At 41.5% G+C, this 18,232-nt stretch overlaps 1 protein-coding gene across 2 annotated transcripts; it reads right to left on the bottom strand.

Moving 5' to 3' along the window:
- Positions 1 to 219: 219 nt before the first annotated feature.
- LOC112257621 (hepatic leukemia factor) lies at positions 220 to 17,748 on the bottom strand. Of its 2 annotated transcripts, none has more exons than XM_024431330.2 (4): positions 17,331 to 17,748; positions 14,547 to 14,918; positions 7,021 to 7,232; positions 220 to 2,499 (listed from the first exon to the last, which is right to left on the bottom strand). In XM_024431330.2, the coding sequence occupies exons 1-4, from the start codon at positions 17,461 to 17,463 to the stop codon at positions 2,284 to 2,286; spliced, it is 933 nt and encodes a 310-aa protein (XP_024287098.2). In that variant the 5' UTR covers positions 17,464 to 17,748; the 3' UTR covers positions 220 to 2,283. The 2 variants fall into 2 exon arrangements, with proteins under 2 accessions (XP_024287098.2, XP_024287107.2); XM_024431339.2 differs by having other exon boundaries at positions 14,547 to 14,906; positions 17,331 to 17,747.
- Positions 17,749 to 18,232: the final 484 nt, after the last annotated feature.

Genomic DNA, 18,232 nt, shown 5'->3' with positions numbered 1-18,232 from the left:
GGTACTGTGTTTGTTTTTGGGACATTATATTATTCTATATCAAAACTACATACAAGTAAGAATTTAAAGACATCCAGATATCAATATTTTCTTAGACTACAGCAAATGAACAGTCCAACAAAACATACAAGACAAAATGGCCTGTCGGTTTCATTTGTAATGTGGTCTTTAGTAATGTCCAGGCAAAGTATCTAAAAAACAGCTTTTGTTAAAAGTGAACAAGTTCTTAATATACATAGTTTATTTTTAAAATACACAAGAAATATATATGTTGGGAAAAATACTGTACAAAAACATGAATATCTTTGTATAAACAATAAAACCTTTAATATATCAATATATCCTTTGTATACTGAAATGTTTTGGTCTGTAGTAAAGATATAAAGTGATTAGGGTATATTCCACTGTACTGTATAGGCAACACCATTCATTCGCCCCAACGTACTGTGTGACTTATCAGAGGAGGAAGGCTCATAATGGCAGAAACCGAGCAAATGGAAAGGCATCAAACACCTGCAGACCATGTGTTTGATACCATTCCACTGATTCCACTCCAGTCATTACCACAAGCCCGTTCTCCCCAATTAAGATGCCACCAACCTCCTGTGTTTGTTATATACTGTAGTACATCTGTTACATTCATCTCGTTGGGTCACAGAGAGCATCTGTGCAGTGTCCATACTAGGACAGTCTCAGTAGGACTTCTTTCAATCTGAGCAGGACTGAGAGACTGTCTTAATACGGACACTGACAGAGAAAAGTCATGCTCGGGAAGAGTAAAAGAAAATGATAACATCTATTGTCTATTGCATGGATGCTGATAATGTTCAATTTTGAATGCTTGAAGAGGAAATAAAAACATGCCAGGTTATATGTAAATAATACAAGTAATTACAAATTAAATAAAGAGGGTCGTTCCATGCGTGTCTGTGACAGTAAGCTTGGTAGATAGGAGACCAAGACCCTACTGCTTTATGGGCTTATTGCTTTAGCTTCTGACAGTTCGTCTGTACAACACTGTGAAACAACGATCTGGTGACAGGTAACTTGAAACAACCTGTGTTAACAAAGTTATAAATCACACTGTCAAAACCTACAAGCTCTCACAGTCTTACGTCACAATAAGACGTTCATACATGTTTCTCAATCATCATATTTCTAAGTTGTTCCAAACGTCAAATTTCAAAGTGTTTAAGGTTAAGTTTAGGCATTAACTCTGAATGGTTAAGGATAGGTTAGGGATAAAACAAAAATATAAAAACATCTATCGCTGGATTCAAACATGCAACCTTTGGAATCAGAGGCAGATGCTTACACCCATCCGCAACATCTTAGCAAAACCAAAACCTACTTGTTAGTAACAGGGCTCAATGTTGCCCCTTGTGGCTGTTTTCCACATCATCTCCTGACGTCCTCAGACAGACGTCAAATACTGACTTGTATCACGGGTGACCTGTCTGGTCATAACACTGCCATATGAACGAAATGAACAAATGACAAAGCTGACATCATAGAATGCTAGCCTGGATGCCAGTCTGTCTCTGTGTTAGCTAACATGCTGTTGCCTAATGAGAAACAGTTGGGTACCCAGGCTAGCGGCATGTAGGCATTAGAGAGGTTTCAAAGTGTGAGCAGTGCAGTCATTCTTTACATCAAGATTCTACACGTTACAAACAGCTTATCTCTGTCAAAGCATAAGAAAGGGGGGAGGTGGATTAAAAAGAAAGCTGAATGAAGTGGAACAGGTAACGACAGCGGAGACATCTCAGCTGACAACATATATTTACAGTATGGAAACCATAGACAACCATGGCAACCACAGACACAAGATCATCAACACACGATAACAGATGTTATGGATCAAGAGGGAGTTGGATAAGGGTAGGTAACATAACATTCAACATACATATTCATAAAAAAATGAAATGCCACAGTAAACGCCGTGGACAAAATGTACAAACCACCGTGTAAGGAAAATAACAAATTAAATACATTAGCCATGTGTGGATAAATTTATATAAGAAAGGAAATAAATCAAATTAAAAACACTCATAGCCCAGAAATAAAGGAAACACATTCCGTTTGATACTCACTTTACACAACGTTATCCGCTTTCACTCTAAAGTGCCAATCAGAGACAGACATGGGTGAGATAAATGGGGGGATTGATTGGGTGGTTGTCTCAGACAGCTGTAAGCTCAGCCTCTCAGCCTCATATTTTGTGTGTGTGTGTGTGTGTGTGTGGTTGCTATCTGTGTTTGAGTGTATTCTGTCTCAGTCCCATTACAGAGGTCCGTGTGTGGCCTGGTACTTGACCACTATGTTTTTGGTGCGCCCCAGCTCTCTCCTCAGGTCGCCCACCTCCATCCTCAGTGCTGAATTCTCTTTCTCCAGGAAACCTGCTCGGATGGCGATCTGGTTCTCTTTGAGCCGACGGGCGTCCCGTGACCTCTTGGCAGCCACGTTGTTCTTCTTGCGCCTCACCCAATACCTGTCGTCCTGCTCGAGAGGTGCAAGGGAAGAGAGCGGGGAGTTAGAAGAGGGGAAATGTCCCACTGGGCAAAAACTGATTGAATCAATGTTGTTTCCACATAATTTCAACCCAAAAAGTCTGTGATGAAGTTGAATCAACATGGAAAACAAATTGGATTTGCAAAAAGTCATCAACTTAAGGGCATTTCGTCTTTTTTCACCCAACTTTGAACTTAAATCCAATGACGGTGAATTGTTTAGTTGATTTTACGTTTAATGTGAATTTGTTGACAACTCGACCAAATGTAAATCAAAACTAGATCTCGAACGGACTTCCGTGCCCAGTGGCACAGTTAATTATAAACTCCTGAGAGCTAATTTATAAACGTTGCGTATGTACAAAAAAAAAAAAAAACAATGTACCAGTTTTCATGCAAAAAGTTGGCATTTATACAAACTGAACTTGAAGTGAGAATGTGCTTAGCTTCCCACAAACTTTAGAATATGCACAATTTTTAGTGGTTAACGTATTGCATTGCAAGCAGGCAAGAAGCCTGGTATTTTATGCAAATGTGGGATATGATGACATACTTACTCATAACAAAAATATAATAACAGGATTCAATAATATACCGTTAGTGAGAACAGCGAAGATGCATTTGTTGCATCTTTGCATTCTAAAGTAGTTAGAAACAGGCATCTATAGTACATTTGGAAACTATTCAGACCCCTTCGCTTTTAACATTTTGTTACGTTACAGACTAATTATAAAATTGATTAAAACATTTTGTTTTCTTATCAATCTACACACAATACCCCATAATGACAAAGCATTTTTAGAAATGTTTGCAAATGTATTAAAAATAAAAAACAGAAATAGCTTATTTACATAAGTATTCAGACTCAACATTTTGCTCAGGTGCATCCAGTTGCCATTGATGATCCTTGAGATATTTCTACAACTTGATGGGTGTACATCTGTGGTAAATTGAATTGATTGGACATGATTTGGAAAGGCACAGAACCTGTCTACATAAGGTCCCACAGTTGACAGTCAAGTCAAAGCAAAGACTAAGCTATGAGATCGAAGGAATTGTCCTTAAGCTCCGAGACAGGATTGTGTTGAGGCAAAGATCTGGGGAAGGGTACCAAATCATTTCTGCAGCATTGAATGTCCAAGAACACAGTGGCCTCCATCATGCTTAAATGGAAGAAGTTTGTAAGCACCAACACTTTTCCTTGAGCTGGCCGCCCGGCCAAACTGAGCAATCGGGGGAGAAGGGCCTTGGTCAGGGAGGTGACCACGAACCAGATGGTCACTCTGAAAAGACCTCCAGAGTTCCTCTGTGGAGATGGGAGAACCTTCCAGAAGGACAACCATCTCTGCAGCACTCCACCAATAATGCCTTTATGGCAGATGGAAGCCACTCCTCAGTAAAAGGCACATGACAGCCCGCTTCAAGTTTGCAACAAAAGGCGCCTAAAGGACTCAGACCATGAGAAACAAGATTCTCTGGTCTGAAACCAAGATTGAACTCTTTGGCCTGAATGCCAAGTATCACGTCTGGAGGAAACCTGGCACCATCCCTATGGTGAAGCATGGTGGTGGCAGCATCATGCTGTGGGGAAGTTTTTCAGCGACAGGGACTTGGAGTCTAGTCAGGATTGAGGGAAAGATGAACGGATTAAAGTACAGAGAGATCCTTGATGAAAATCTGCTCCATGGCTCTCAACCTCAGACTGGGGTGAAGGTTCACCTTCCAACAGGACAATGACCTTAAGTACACAGCCAAGACGAAGCAGGAATGGTTCCGGGACAAGTCTCTGAATGTCCTTGAGTGTCCCAGCCAGAGCCCGGACTTGAACCCGATTTAATATCTCTGGAGAGACCTGAAAATAGTTGTGCAGCGATGCTCCACATACAACCTGACAGAGCTTGAGAGGATCTACAGAGAAGAATGGGAGATATTCCCCAAATATAAGTGTGCCAAGCTTGAAGCGTCAAACCCATGAAGACTCAAAGCTATAATCGCTACCAAAGCTGCTTCAACAAGTTACGGGTATGAATACTATGTAAATGCGATCTCATTTTTTTAATACATTTGCATTGTGTGTAGATTGAGGAGGGAAAAATAACTATTGAATCCATTTTATAATAAGGCTGTAACGTTAAAAAATGTGGAAAATGTCAAGGGGTCTGAATACTTTCCCAAGGCCCTGTATTTCCTTTCTATGATCATTGCAGAATAAATCATTTTTCTGACTATGATGGTTTCATACTTGCCAAGTAGCTTATGGGCCTAGAACGTCCCATCTCTCATTTAATTGGACCCACTTTAAAAAGGTTAAATAGAATACATTCCTCACCACATTTTCTGGCCATGATGGGTTCATATTCTTGAAGAAGCTTTAACCTACAACAAATTACCCTGGCATCTCTCATTTCATTTGGCCTATTAGACTATTGTTAAGTATTTTGCTCTATGCATCCAAAAGGGAGCGCAGTTATTAATATACAGTAGAATTTAACAGACAGTTCATATACAGTAGAATTTAACAGACAGTTCATATACAGTAGAATTTAACAGACAGTTAATATTTTGCTTTGAAGTGCGTAGGCTACCACAGTAGGTTTTTTTTTCTTTTTGAGTAGACATACTAGACAATGTATAAAAATTTGCAGCCAGTGCAGTATATTTAGGATTGGGAAAAAGTTAACGCAAAACATCACCGATTTCAAATTATCCGTTTACAGTTCCACAGCAATTTCCAATAGTTTTTCCTCTTTCAGAAACTGTCAGACAGCAAATGTTACTGTAAAAATGTAAAACATTCTACCAACACCTCCAGAGACATTTGATCAAGTTGGCCATTGATATTTCCTTTAGAAAGTAACTTGGCCTAATTCCAGTCATTCCCAAGTATACAGTAAATAAGGGCATTACTGTCACCATAAAAGGTGGAGTTTTAATGCTCATTCATGTGTGCATAGTTTCAGCACCGGTCTGATTTTTAATGGGCAACATGTGTATGTATGTTATGTGCAATGTTTATAAATCTCAATATTTGTGTGCAGTCTTTTTAGAAATGGCACAGGCAGATATTTAGTGTGTAATGTACACAACGGTTATACATAAGACCCCAGATGACCAATATTATATATTTTTTTTAAACTCACATATTTCATATAAGCGGGTTAACTGGATTGGTAGCTTTAGCCAACTTTCCATTGGCTTGTTGCTGTGTACCAAAACAGTTGCCTAGGCAACGCTGTAAAGGGGTTGCCATGAATTTGGCATTATCTTACAGGCAGCTCCTGGTGAGTAAAATGCTCTAATATAAATATGGTATCAAAGCAAGTACTGGGCAATGACACACAGTACAATACCGTAACATTTAACAATGAAAACACGCAGTGGAACTGGCTTGGAGCTCCAGAGTTGAGTTTGAGGATCTTTAAAGTATATTTTAAATGCATTCTTTGGGATATTTACCTGGAGCCAAAACAGGTCAAACACTGGAAAGGGGTTACATTTGGCAGTAGCTTACAGGCAGCTCATAGCAAGTCAAATTATGCATTTCATATTACAGTACACCTACTGTAATATAAATACAGTATCACAGTACAAGTACATCATAAAATTGGCTGTATTATACTGTAAAAAAATGTAATGCCACTGTAATCAGAATAAATGATGAATGGATGAATGAATTAAAGAAGGGAGGGGTTTGTATTTTACTATCATTACAAGGGATTGGTGCAAGCAGGCTGGCTGCTTGATAAAGTGTTTACACATTACAGAATATTTTGTGTTTTATATCACTTGACCTTCTAGGGGCCTTAAAGGCTTCCAAACTGGCAGTAACTAAAAGGCAAAACACAGCAAAATGCTGAACAATTCAAGGTTTAATACTTACTGCCACTCTAATCTGTCATCTATACATTTTCAATAGAGGGAGCATTATAACATGTGAGCTAAATTGGTACAGCATTCTCACTCCCGGGTGCAACAATTATAGCCTCTTAAAAGGCACACCTCAAAATACATTAATGAGCCAGAAACAACAATACCATGCACCCACTAGTGGTCAAAAGGTCCAAAGATACAGTACGTTCACTCTGTGAAAAATCACTCCGTGAAATTAAACACATCCATTTGCTAACATAATGCTCTCCCATTAGAAAATGACCCCTCCTCTCTCTCTCTCTGGCAGCTAGTGGAGTTTTCCCCATAACCTTTGTATGCCTGCACAATCAGCTTTCAGTCAATGTACTAAAACCATGCATGGATCCACCTTTATGTGAACAAACTTAAAAAGGCAAATCCCCTAAGTCTTTCACACTCACACACCTTGTTTTCATATGGCTTTAGTGTTGTGAAACCAGACTATAATCAGTATTAATGGCTCTCTGTCTACATGCCATTCATTCACTGTGATTGTCATCTATAAATAATAGAGGAGTCAGCGTTATGACCAACTCTACCTGTTACATAATCAGGGATAACACAGCGCTAAGTAATCTGATAGATTAGATGACACACACACCTTCATGTCATCAGGGAATAACACCTTGCGAGCCTTCTTGAACATGGGCTGTGGTTTGAGCTCCTCGGGGGCAAACTTGCATTTGCGGGGGTCGAACATCTCCTGTCCCGGTACACTGGACAGGGCCAGGTCAGCAGGGTCGGGCTCATAAGTCATCGGCACCTGGATGGACTCTGGGTCGATGGGGCTGGGAGTGTTTCTGGATGGCAGGGCTAGAGAAGGGGAGGAAGACAACAACAGGATGTTAGAGACATGGAAATAGGCTAGAGAAATGTATTTGATAGAATTATAGAAATTACCTCTGCATACGTTTTGGGGTTCAAATCAAATCCAAATCAAATTTTATTTGTCACATACACATGGTTAGCAGATGTTAATGCGAGTGTAGCGAAATGCTTGTGCTTCTAGTTCCGACAATGCAGTAATAAAAAGCAAGTAATCTAACTAACAATTCCAAAAAAAAACTACTGTCTTATACACAGTGTAAGGGGATAAAGAATATGTACATAAGGATATATGAATGAGTGATGGTACAGAGCAGCATAGGCAAGATACAGTAGATGATATCGAGTACAGTATATACATATGAGATAAGTATGTAAACCAAGTGGCATAGTTAAAGTGGCTAGTGATACATGTATTACATAAGGATGCAGTCGTATGATATAGAGATACAGTATCAAGCATTGTTTAAAGTGCTAGTGATATGAGATGAACAATGTAGGGTGAACAAAGTAACATTATATAAGGTAGCATTGTTTAAAGTGGCTAGTGATATATTTACATCATTTCCCATCAATTCCCATGATTAAAGTGGCTGGAGTAGAGTCAGTGTCATTGACAGTGTGTTGGCAGTAGCCACTCAATGTTAGTGGTGGCTGTTTAACAGTCTGATGGCCTTGAGATAGACTGAAAAACAGCTTCTCTCGGTCCCAGCTTTGATGCACCTGTACTGACCTCGCCTTCTGGATGACAGCGGGGTGAACAGGCAGTGGCTCGGGTGGTTGATGTCCTTGATGATCTTTATGGCCTTCCTGTAGCGTCGGGTGGTGTAGGTGTCCTGGAGGGCAGGTAGTTTGCCCCCGGTGATGCGTTGTGCAGACCTCACTACCCTCTGGAGAGCCTTACGGTTGAGGGCGGTGCAGTTGCCATACCAGGCGGTGATACAGCCCGCCAGGATGCTCTCGATTGTGCATCTGTAGAAGTTTGTGAGTGCTTTTGGTGACAAGCCGAATTTCTTCAGCCTCCTGAGGTTGAAGAGGCGCTGCTGCGCCTTCCTCACGATGCTGTCTGTGTGAGTGGACCAATTCAGTTTGTCTGTGATGTGTATGCCGAGGAACTTAAAACTTGCTACCCTCTCCACTACTGTTCCATCGATGTGGATAGGGGGTGTTCCCTCTGCTGTTTCCTGAAGTCCACAATCATCTCCTTAGTTTTGTTGACGTTGAGTGTGAGGTTGTTTTCCTGACACCACACTCCGAGGGCCCTCACCTCCTCCCTGTAGGCCGTCTCGTCGTTGTTGGTAATCAAGCCTACCACTGTTGTATCGTCCGCAAACTTGATGATTGAGTTGGAGGCGTGCATGGCCACACAGTCGTGGGTGAACAGGGAGTACAGGAGAGGGCTCAGAACGCACCCTTGTGGGGCCCCAGTGTTGAGGATCAGCGGGGAGGAGATGTTGTTGCCTACCCTCACCACCTGGGGGCGGCCCGTCAGGAAGTCCAGTACCCAGTTGCACAGGGCGGGGTCGAGACCCAGGGTCTCGAGCTTGATGACGAGCTTGGAGGGTACTATGGTGTTGAATGCCGAGCTGTAGTCGATGAACAGCATTCTCACATAGGTATTCCTCTTGTCCAGATGGGTTAGGGCAGTGTGCAGTGTGGTTGAGATTGCATCGTCTGTGGACCTATTTGGGCGGTAAGCAAATTGGAGTGGGTCAAGGGTGTCAGGTAGGGTGGAGGTGATATGGTCCTTGACTAGTCTCTCAAAGCACTTCATGATGACGGATGTGAGTGCTACGGGGCGGTAGTCGTTTAGCTCAGTTACCTTAGCTTTCTTGGGAACAGGAACAATGGTGGCCCTCTTGAAGCATGTGGGAACAGCAGACTGGTATAGGGATTGATTGAATATGTCCGTAAACACACCGGCCAGCTGGTCTGCGCATGCTCTGAGGGCGCGGCTGGGGATGCCGTCTGGGCCTGCAGCCTTGCGAGGGTTAACACGTTTAAATGTCTTACTCACTTCGGCTGCAGTGAAGGAGAGACCGCATGTTTCCGTTGCAGGCCGTGTCAGTGGCACTGTATTGTCCTCAAAGCGGGCAAAAAAGTTATTTAGTCTGCCTGGGAGCAAGACATCCTGGTCCGTGACTGGGCTGGGTTTCTTCCTGTAGTCCGTGATTGACTGTAGACCCTGCCACATACCTCGTGTCTGAGCCGTTGAATTGAGATTCTACTTTGTCTCTGTACTGGCGCTTAGCTTGTTTGATAGCCTTGCGGAGGGAATAGCTGCACTGTTTGTATTCAGTCATGTTACCAGACACCTTGCCCTGATTAAAAGCAGTGGTTCGTGCCTTCAGTTTCACACGAATGCTGCCATCAATCCAAGGTTTCTGGTTAGGGAATGTTTTAATCGTTGCTATGGGAACGACATCTTCAACGCACGTTCTAATGAACTCGCACACCGTATCAGCGTATTCGTCAATGTTGTTGTCTGACGCAATACGAAACATCTCCCAGTCCACGTGATGGAAGCAGTCTTGGAGTGTGGAGTCAGCTTGGTCAGACCAGCGTTGGACAGACCTCAGCGTGGGAGCTTCTTGTTTTAGTTTCTGTCTGTAGGCAGGGATCAACAAAATGGAGTCATGGTCAGCTTTTCCGAAAGGGGGCGGGGCAGGGCCTTATATGCGTCGCGGAAGTTAGAGTAACAATGATCCAGGGTCTTTCCACCCCTGGTTGCGCAATCGATATGCTGATAAAATTTAGGGAGTCTTGTTTTCAGATTAGCCTTGTTAAAATCCCCAGCTACAATGAATGCAGCCTCCGGATAAATCGTTTCCAGTTTGCAGAGAGTTAAATAAAGTTCGTTCAGAGCCATCGATGTGTCTGCTTGGGGGGGGATGTATACGGCTGTGATTATAATCGAAGAGAATTCTCTTGGTAGGTAATGCGGTCTACATTTGATTGTGAGGAATTCTAAATCAGGTGAACAGAAGGATTTGAGTTCCTGTATGTTTCTTTCATCACACCATGTCACGTTGGCCATAAGACATACGCCCCCGCCCGTCTTCTTACCAGAAAGATATTTGTTCCTGTCGGCGCGATGCGTGGAGAAACCCGCTGGCTGCACCGCTTCGGATTGCGTCTCTCCAGTTAGCCATGTTTCCGTGAAGCAGAGAACGTTACAGTCTCTGATGTCCCTCTGGAATGCTACCCTTGCTCGGATTTCATCAACCTTGTTGTCAAGAGACTGGACATTGGCAAGAAGAATGCTGGGGAGTGGTGCACGATGTGCCCGTCTCCGGAGTCTGACCAGAAGACCGCTTCGTTTCCCTCTTTTTCTGAGTCGTTTTTTTTTTTTTTTTTTTTTGGTCGCTGCATGTGATCCACTCCGTTACACTGGTTGTAAGGCAGAACACAGGATCCGCATCGCGAAAAACATATTCTTGGTCGTACTGATGGTGAGTTGACGCTGATCTTATATTCAGTAGTTCTTCTCGGCTGTATGTAAAGAAACCTAAGATGACCTGGGGTACTAGTGTAAGAAATAACACGTAAAAAAACAAAAAACTGCATAGTTTCCTAGGAACGCGAAGCGAGGCGGCCATCTCTGTCGGCGCCGGAAGAAGGAATGTTTGAATCCTTCCTCTCGTCCTTGACGTTATCACTGATCTGATGTAGGGCTGGGTGTACTATTTTCAAGACATTCATGACATTCATGAAAAGTGACAAATTGAAAGTAATGCATTTTTATTCCCAGCACCACAAACAATTGCACTGTTATTATAATGTATCCAATTGTAGTGGCAAACAGTGGCCACCATGGGGCGCAATACACAAAGCTAACACTCACAACCTACACCAAAATTTGCCATTGTGTGAAACATACCAGTGTGAGTACCTACATTTCCCCTCTTTTCCCTCCAATTCCCATCCAAAAATAAACTCTGAACCAACTACTGGACATAAGCACATCGATTCTAAAATGGGTATGTGGACAGGGCTCATATTATAAATCTCTATCCACTTACACAAACATTATGCATGTATGTATATTTGCATTGAGTGGAGACTGGAGGCCAGCTGGTGGGAGATGGAAGAGAGAGAAAGATGGAGCAGGGCCTCTGGCACTTTTTCAAATGACATCTGAACCTCATTCTCAAATCAAAGTTTATTGGTCAAGTGCCCAGGATACAGAAAAGCCCTACAGATCTGAACCTGATGTGACGACTAGGCCTTTCTCTAACTGAGCTGAGGTATAATAGTTGTATAGAAAACCTGTTATTTATTTGCACTTGTATTCAAATTCACATTTAATTTATAGTCGCACTCTAACAAGTGTCCAGGAGGTATACTTGTACTTCAAGCTGCCTTGCGCTACAGAAACAGGAGACAGCCTCCTGCCTCTATGGGCTGTTCAGGTTTACTCTACAGAAACAGGAGACAGCCTCCTGCCTCTATGGGTTGTTCTGGCTTGGACAGGGCTTACTTGGTCAAGACTTTCTTATCTACTTAACTAACCGCTACCTCAGGCTCAACTGCTACCAGAGAGAGTCGGCTGGTGGACGAGATTAATCACACTGATTCGGTCTGAGATTTACAGTATCATAGATCTATACCGGGATGTACAGAGACAGATTTGGCCTCCAGTGCAGATAAAGATTTCACTTCAATCAAGAGAAGACAACATTTGCTTCTTAGAAGTGAGTAAAGCACCTGCTAATCAGAAGTGCCTGAGGCGAGTGACTAAGGAACAGAACATTACACTAATTAGCTAAAGGGATGCACTGAGAGAGATTTGACCTCCAGGTGAAGATTTCACTTCAATCAAGAGAAGGCAATCTGCTTCTCAGTAAAGTGTCTTAGGCTGTGTTTACACACGTAGCCTAATTCAGATCTTTTATTTGCATACCTGATATTTAAAAATAAAAAAATGGATTCAGATCTTTTAAATATTTTCAAATACCCCAACAGTTTAAGGAATTGTTTACACAGCAACCCTAAGAACCCAATTCAGGTTTTTCTTCATATCAAATCTTTTTTTCTGACGATCAACACTCAGTTTTACATGTGACCAATATCAGATTTGCACATTCACACTGATCTAGCCTCTGAAGTAGCACACAGATGCAATGCTCATTTCCTGTCATTGTCCTTTAAATTCTAGGGTGGTTGTCATGGTAATGGAAGGTAATGTGCAAAACAAACACTTCAGAGTAAAGAAATCTAACCTGAGCATCCAGACTGAAATCAGGAGGAGAGCCACATAGGCTGTGTTTACACAGGCAGCCCAATTCTGATCTTTTTTTCAGTAATTGGTCAGATCAGGTCTTTACCCAATAATTGGGCAAAATATCAAAAGTGGGCTGCGTGTGTAAACGCAGCCATATAGATGTGGGTTAACACCTGCCTCTCAGAAGAGAAGTACTTAAAATGAGTGACTTACAGATAGAACATTGCACAAATTAATCAAGTTAATTAAGCCTTGTTCAAACTGCAGGCCTTAATGCTCAAATCGGTTTGGTTTTTCAAATCTGTTTTGGAATATGACTGTCCAAACAGCAAGTTACAAGTGACCAAATCGGATCCGTGTGTGTTCAGACAGCAGTCATTTGCTGACATGGCTACACTTTGTCATAGTAATATCGGGTGTGCGCGCAGAGGTGTAGGCTGATTGGTGGTGGTGCTGAAGGTGACAACAATGTCTGCTTTGAATGTTCAAAATCATAGTGTAAGAACACTTTTAAAGCCTTGAAGGATAAGATAATCCAACTTTTGAAACAAGTCATTTTTGGCTAGACACAGCAGTCAACTATCTATCTAGGTGGCTGTTGAGCTTTCTAGCACATTCACTCATTTTTTTGTAAACAATTAACACGCTAGTTAGCTACCAAGTGTTCTTGTCAAACTGTCAGAGTAGCTAGCAAGCAACAAGATATGCTAAATAACAATCTAAAAACCATTTGAGGGCAAATAAATCAGATTTGACAGCTCAGACAAGTTTCTCAGCCAGGAATCAGAATTGTATCCGATTTCAAACCACACCCCCAAACATCTTCCCGCAGTGGTGGTAGGAGTTGGAAGAGAGTAGTCTGACTGGCCTACATGCTGTTTACATTCTGTGGTTGGTTATTGTTGGTCCATATGTCGTATAGGTTAGATCAGTGGTTCCCAACTCCAGTCCTCGAATATCCCTAAGAGTACACATTTTTATTGTAGCCCCAGACAAGCACACCTGATTGAACTTGTCAACTGATCATCAGGCCCTCAATGAGTTGAATCAGGTGAGTTTGTCTGGGGCTACAACCAAAATGTATGCTGTTGGGAACTGGAGGACTGGAGTTGGGAACCACTGCATTAGATTCTACAATGTGTGTTAGCTGGGTTCATGTGAGGTACCCCTGCTCATACTTCTGATCATGTCCCAGTTCAGGTAAGTAGAGCTCAGTATGTACCTAAAACACAGATATTACGCAGAGACAAGCCCAAGTCCAGGCAGCCTGAAGCGGTTTGTCTGCATTCTGTGTGCAACACACCATCACAACATCTGTTGAACTTCACACCTTTACCATTCTGGGTTTGTGGCCTCTTCTAAGGAACCTAATAAAGCATTCCTACACTCTATTCGTACTGGGCCTGCATTTTAATGGGGGCACAGACACTAAGGACTGTGACGGATACATGAGTCATCTTTTTCCTTCTCGTCTATTTTTATGTTGACATAATTTGTTCTGAATTCTGACACCCTCAGAATGCATTGGTTGGCTCATCCCAACCCAATGCCAAGTATGAAAGGAACAGCTCTACACGGCATCTATTGATTTACTCATCGATTACGAGGTGACAATAAAATATGCTGCTGGACCCCACGAGGTGACAATTAATACGGTTTAGAACTGCAATAGCAACTCTCATAAAAGTGGTCCTCTGTGACTCAGCTGGTAGAGCATGGTACTTGCAACACCATGGTTGCGGGTTCGATTCCCACGGGGGACCAGTGTGAACATGAAAATGTATCCACTCACTACTGTAAGTTGCTCTGGATAAGAGCATCTGCTAAAATGTAAAAATAGTGTACATCTGACACCTTATTAACATGGTGACTAGCAGGTGTATTGTATTTTCACTTCAAATGATTGTGATCATACTAATCTCAGGGTTTAGGGGGAATATTTTCCCTAGTGACAAAAGGCAGGGAAAGGATGAATTTTATGGTGTACTGTAGGCGTACACATTCTTGCCCCTGCTCCTCCTTGTTTCCCTGTGTGTTTTGGTATGTATGCAAGGTGTGCATGTGTGTGTTTTACACACCTGTTCTGGTGAGACTGCGGAGACAGTTCTGTGCGCCCATGCTTGTGTGTACCAACGTCGATGCGCTGGCATGGTTGCTAAGGTCGATCACCGAGGGCGACGGTGTGGTCGGGGCTTGTGACCTACATGACGTCTGGTGCTGGGACTGTGATTGGTGCTGGTCGCGGTGGACGGCGGTGGCGAGATCAGACGGAATGCCATTTTCCGACAGGAACTCATCCAGATCCATGTACTCCAGCTGGAAATTGTCCTCATCGTAGGGGAGAGTCTTGTTCCACAGCGTGGGGCCAAGGAAGGCTGACTGTGGGGCACTCCTCTCCTCATCCAAATTCTTCTCCTTCTCACGCTCCTTCCCAAACCCTAGAGAGAACACTGTTAGTACCAAGACATTTTTTTTAACAATGCTGCTCTCTCACAAGGCTTGTATTATATTGAATATGCAGCATATTTATTTCAGTTTATTGTATCTGTAATTTGGGAGAATAAAGTATCCGCTGTGGCAGGGCTATTCAACTCTTCCCTTGTGAGGTCTGGAGCCTTCTGGTTTTTTGTTCTACCTGATAATTAATTGCACACACCTGGGGTTCCAGGTCTAAATCAGTTCCTGATTAGAGGGGAACAATATTTAAAAAAGCAAAAGCAGTGGAACTGGCTTTGGAGTCCAGAGTTGACATTTTGAGGGCTCTATGTTATCCACCAGCTCATTTTCAGGGTTAGCTGGTTTGGATAACTGTTTTTTGAGGAGGAAAAAAGCTAGTATCTGGAAGTGAATCCCTGTACCTGCTTTAATAATGTTACTTCATAACAATGTCTATCACCCAAAGTATCATGCTTGCAATCAATGAATCCATTGTACCAACATACATCACTGACAGCCACTGTGTTAGCAATATGATTAAATACATTAATTTAGGAGTAATAAAGTGAAGGGATAGTTAATTGCTAGCTAATTAACTTGTCAAGTGTTTGTCAGCTGACTAATATCTGAAAACATAGCTACTGTACTCTGTGGTTTGGCCAAATACAGATATGCACACCTTGGAATTTCCTCAGAAAATGATTCCAAGTATGTAACCAGGTAAAGACAATGAAGCAAATCATTATCAATTTGATCGAACATTTCTAATAATCCATGTATAGCCTAGGCCAGGGGTACTCAACTCTTACCCTATGAGGTCCGGAGCCTGCTGATTTTCTGTTCTACCTGATAATTAATTGCACCCACCTGGTGTCCCAGATATAAATCAGTCCCTGATTAGAGGGGAACAATGAAAACACGCAGTGGAACTGGCTTGGAGGTCCAGAGTTGAGTTTGAGGATCTTTAAAGTATATTTTAAATGCATTCTTTGGGATATTTACCTGGTACCAAAACAGGTCAAACACTGTAAAGGGGTTACATTTGGCAGTAGCTTACAGGCAGCTCGTAGCAAGTCAAATTATGCATTTCATATTACAGTACACCTACTGTAATATAAATACATCTAATTTTATTGGTCACATACACATAATTAACAGATGTCATTGCGGGTATAGGGAAATTCTAGAAATACGTTATCAAAGCAAGTACTGTGTAATGACATAGAGTACAATACTGTAAAATATTCTGTATTATACTATAAAAAGGTCAATACTACCGTAATCGGAATTCCTAAATGGATGAATGAATGAAATTCATTGAGGGGAGGGATTGTTTGTATTTCACAGTATTTTATTGTAATTACATGGGATCGATGCAAGCAGGTTGTCTGCTAGGTAAAGTATTTACACATTACAGTAGGTATATTAATTCATATTTGGTGTTTATATCATTTGTACTTATAGAGACTTTAAAGGCTTCCAAACTGGCAGTGGCTAAAGGGCAAAACAGACCAAATGGACATAGCAAAATGCTCAACCATTTGAGGGTTAAAACTAGATGCCACTCCAATCTGTCTCCTAGACAAATTTACAGGGCACTATAACCACATTGCACACTCATCTTCTGCACATCTATCACTTCAGTGTTTAATTGCTATATTGTCATTATTTTACCACCGTGGCCTATTTATTGCCTTACCTCCCTTATCCTACCTCATTTGCACACACTGTATATAGACTTTTTAAAATTGAATGTATTGACTGAATGTTTGTTTTTTCCATGTATTGTTATTCCTGTGTTGTTGTTTGTGTCCCACTGCTTTGCTTTATATTGGCCAGGTCGCAGTTGTAAATGAGAACTTGTTCTCAACTAGCCTACCTGGTTAAATAAAGGTGAAATATATATATATATATATTTTTAAATAGGAGTTCAAATTGTACAGCATTCTCACACACAGGTGCAACAGATATGGCCTCTTACAAGGAATGCCTAAAAATATGTTAATGAGCCAGAAACAACAACACCATACACCCAATAGTAGTCAAAAGGTTTTTGGCACTCCAAAAATAATGTACTGTACTGTATTCTGTGTGGTGGAATTACAGTACCATTCGAAATACAGCAATTCTTTGCCCAGGCCACAACATTTTCTCACAATTAACTATAATTTACAGTATGCTGCAGTAAAAAGTTTGAGTATTTTACTGTTGATAATACCCCAAATAACCATATAATTTACAGTTTTCTGTTACAGTGTAGATACAAGTAACTTATCCTATAAATAAACTACACAATAATACATAAATAAACAATGGAATTTAAAAGAAAAGTATATTTCTATACATATTAGAATAATTTCAATTTAAGATAAGTTGTTCTATAGACTTGGCACATAATATAATAATTAAAAATACTTATTTCTTACCTTCATTTTGGTGTTCATGTTTGAGGAAGGGTAGTTTCATGGGGTTCTCCAATAGAGACTTCAGTACGCAGTGATTCGACGCAGGTAGAAAACTTGGATTCACCGTGAGATGCCTGGACATTATTTTATCCATCACTTCTTCCTTTAGCTGTAAAAAAAAATGCACTAAACCTGGTCCTGGGGTATAATTATGCAGATAGGCTAATACAAAATATGAAACAAAACAAATAAATCTAAATCACAAGAATAGGTCGTTTTAACCTGTTCAATTAGCCTAACTGGAGAGAAAAATTAACTCAGTGGGCAGATTGCGTGCAAAGCTGGTTCCAGTGCCACCGGCTATTCCAAAATCGTCTGTCGTCTGCAGCAGAAGACTGATAGCGTTCAAGAAGACAGATAGCGTTCACCCATTCCATTCATACCATATGTGAGAACCGAGGTATGTGACGTCAAACCCTGGGAGATACCGCCCCTCTTTCCTCGGGTGTGTGCGTGCGCGCGCTCGGGTGTGTGTGTGTGTGTCTGTTTCCCGACCAATTCATCATTACAATGAATGAGGCCAGTGTCAAAAAGTGATTAAACGCCACTCAGAAGTTCATTCCGGTCTTTATTCGGTCTGTCGTGAAAGTTACCTATGTGCTACTACAGTATATTATAATATATCTAGTCTTGTGCCCTGTGGCCTATAATTTATCATAATGTTTAACAGGGTTCAAAGAAGCAGACATTGCAGGGCTATTCATCACCAGAATGCGCACAGAGAGTAATAGGCCTATTGGCATAATATCCGAGTTTGTGTGTAGAAAATCTAATTAAACTGTTATAACATTATGTAGGCATTAATTGGCCCTTGTTTCATAATAGGTGCAAGGTGCCATCAGTTTTGAATCCCTTGTTCTCTA

The sequence above is a fragment of the Oncorhynchus tshawytscha genome, linkage group LG01 (assembly GCF_018296145.1).
Source record: "Oncorhynchus tshawytscha isolate Ot180627B linkage group LG01, Otsh_v2.0, whole genome shotgun sequence".
In the NCBI taxonomy this organism is placed as follows: domain Eukaryota; kingdom Metazoa; phylum Chordata; class Actinopteri; order Salmoniformes; family Salmonidae; genus Oncorhynchus; species Oncorhynchus tshawytscha.
This window is presented reverse-complemented; position numbering and strand designations above follow the sequence as displayed.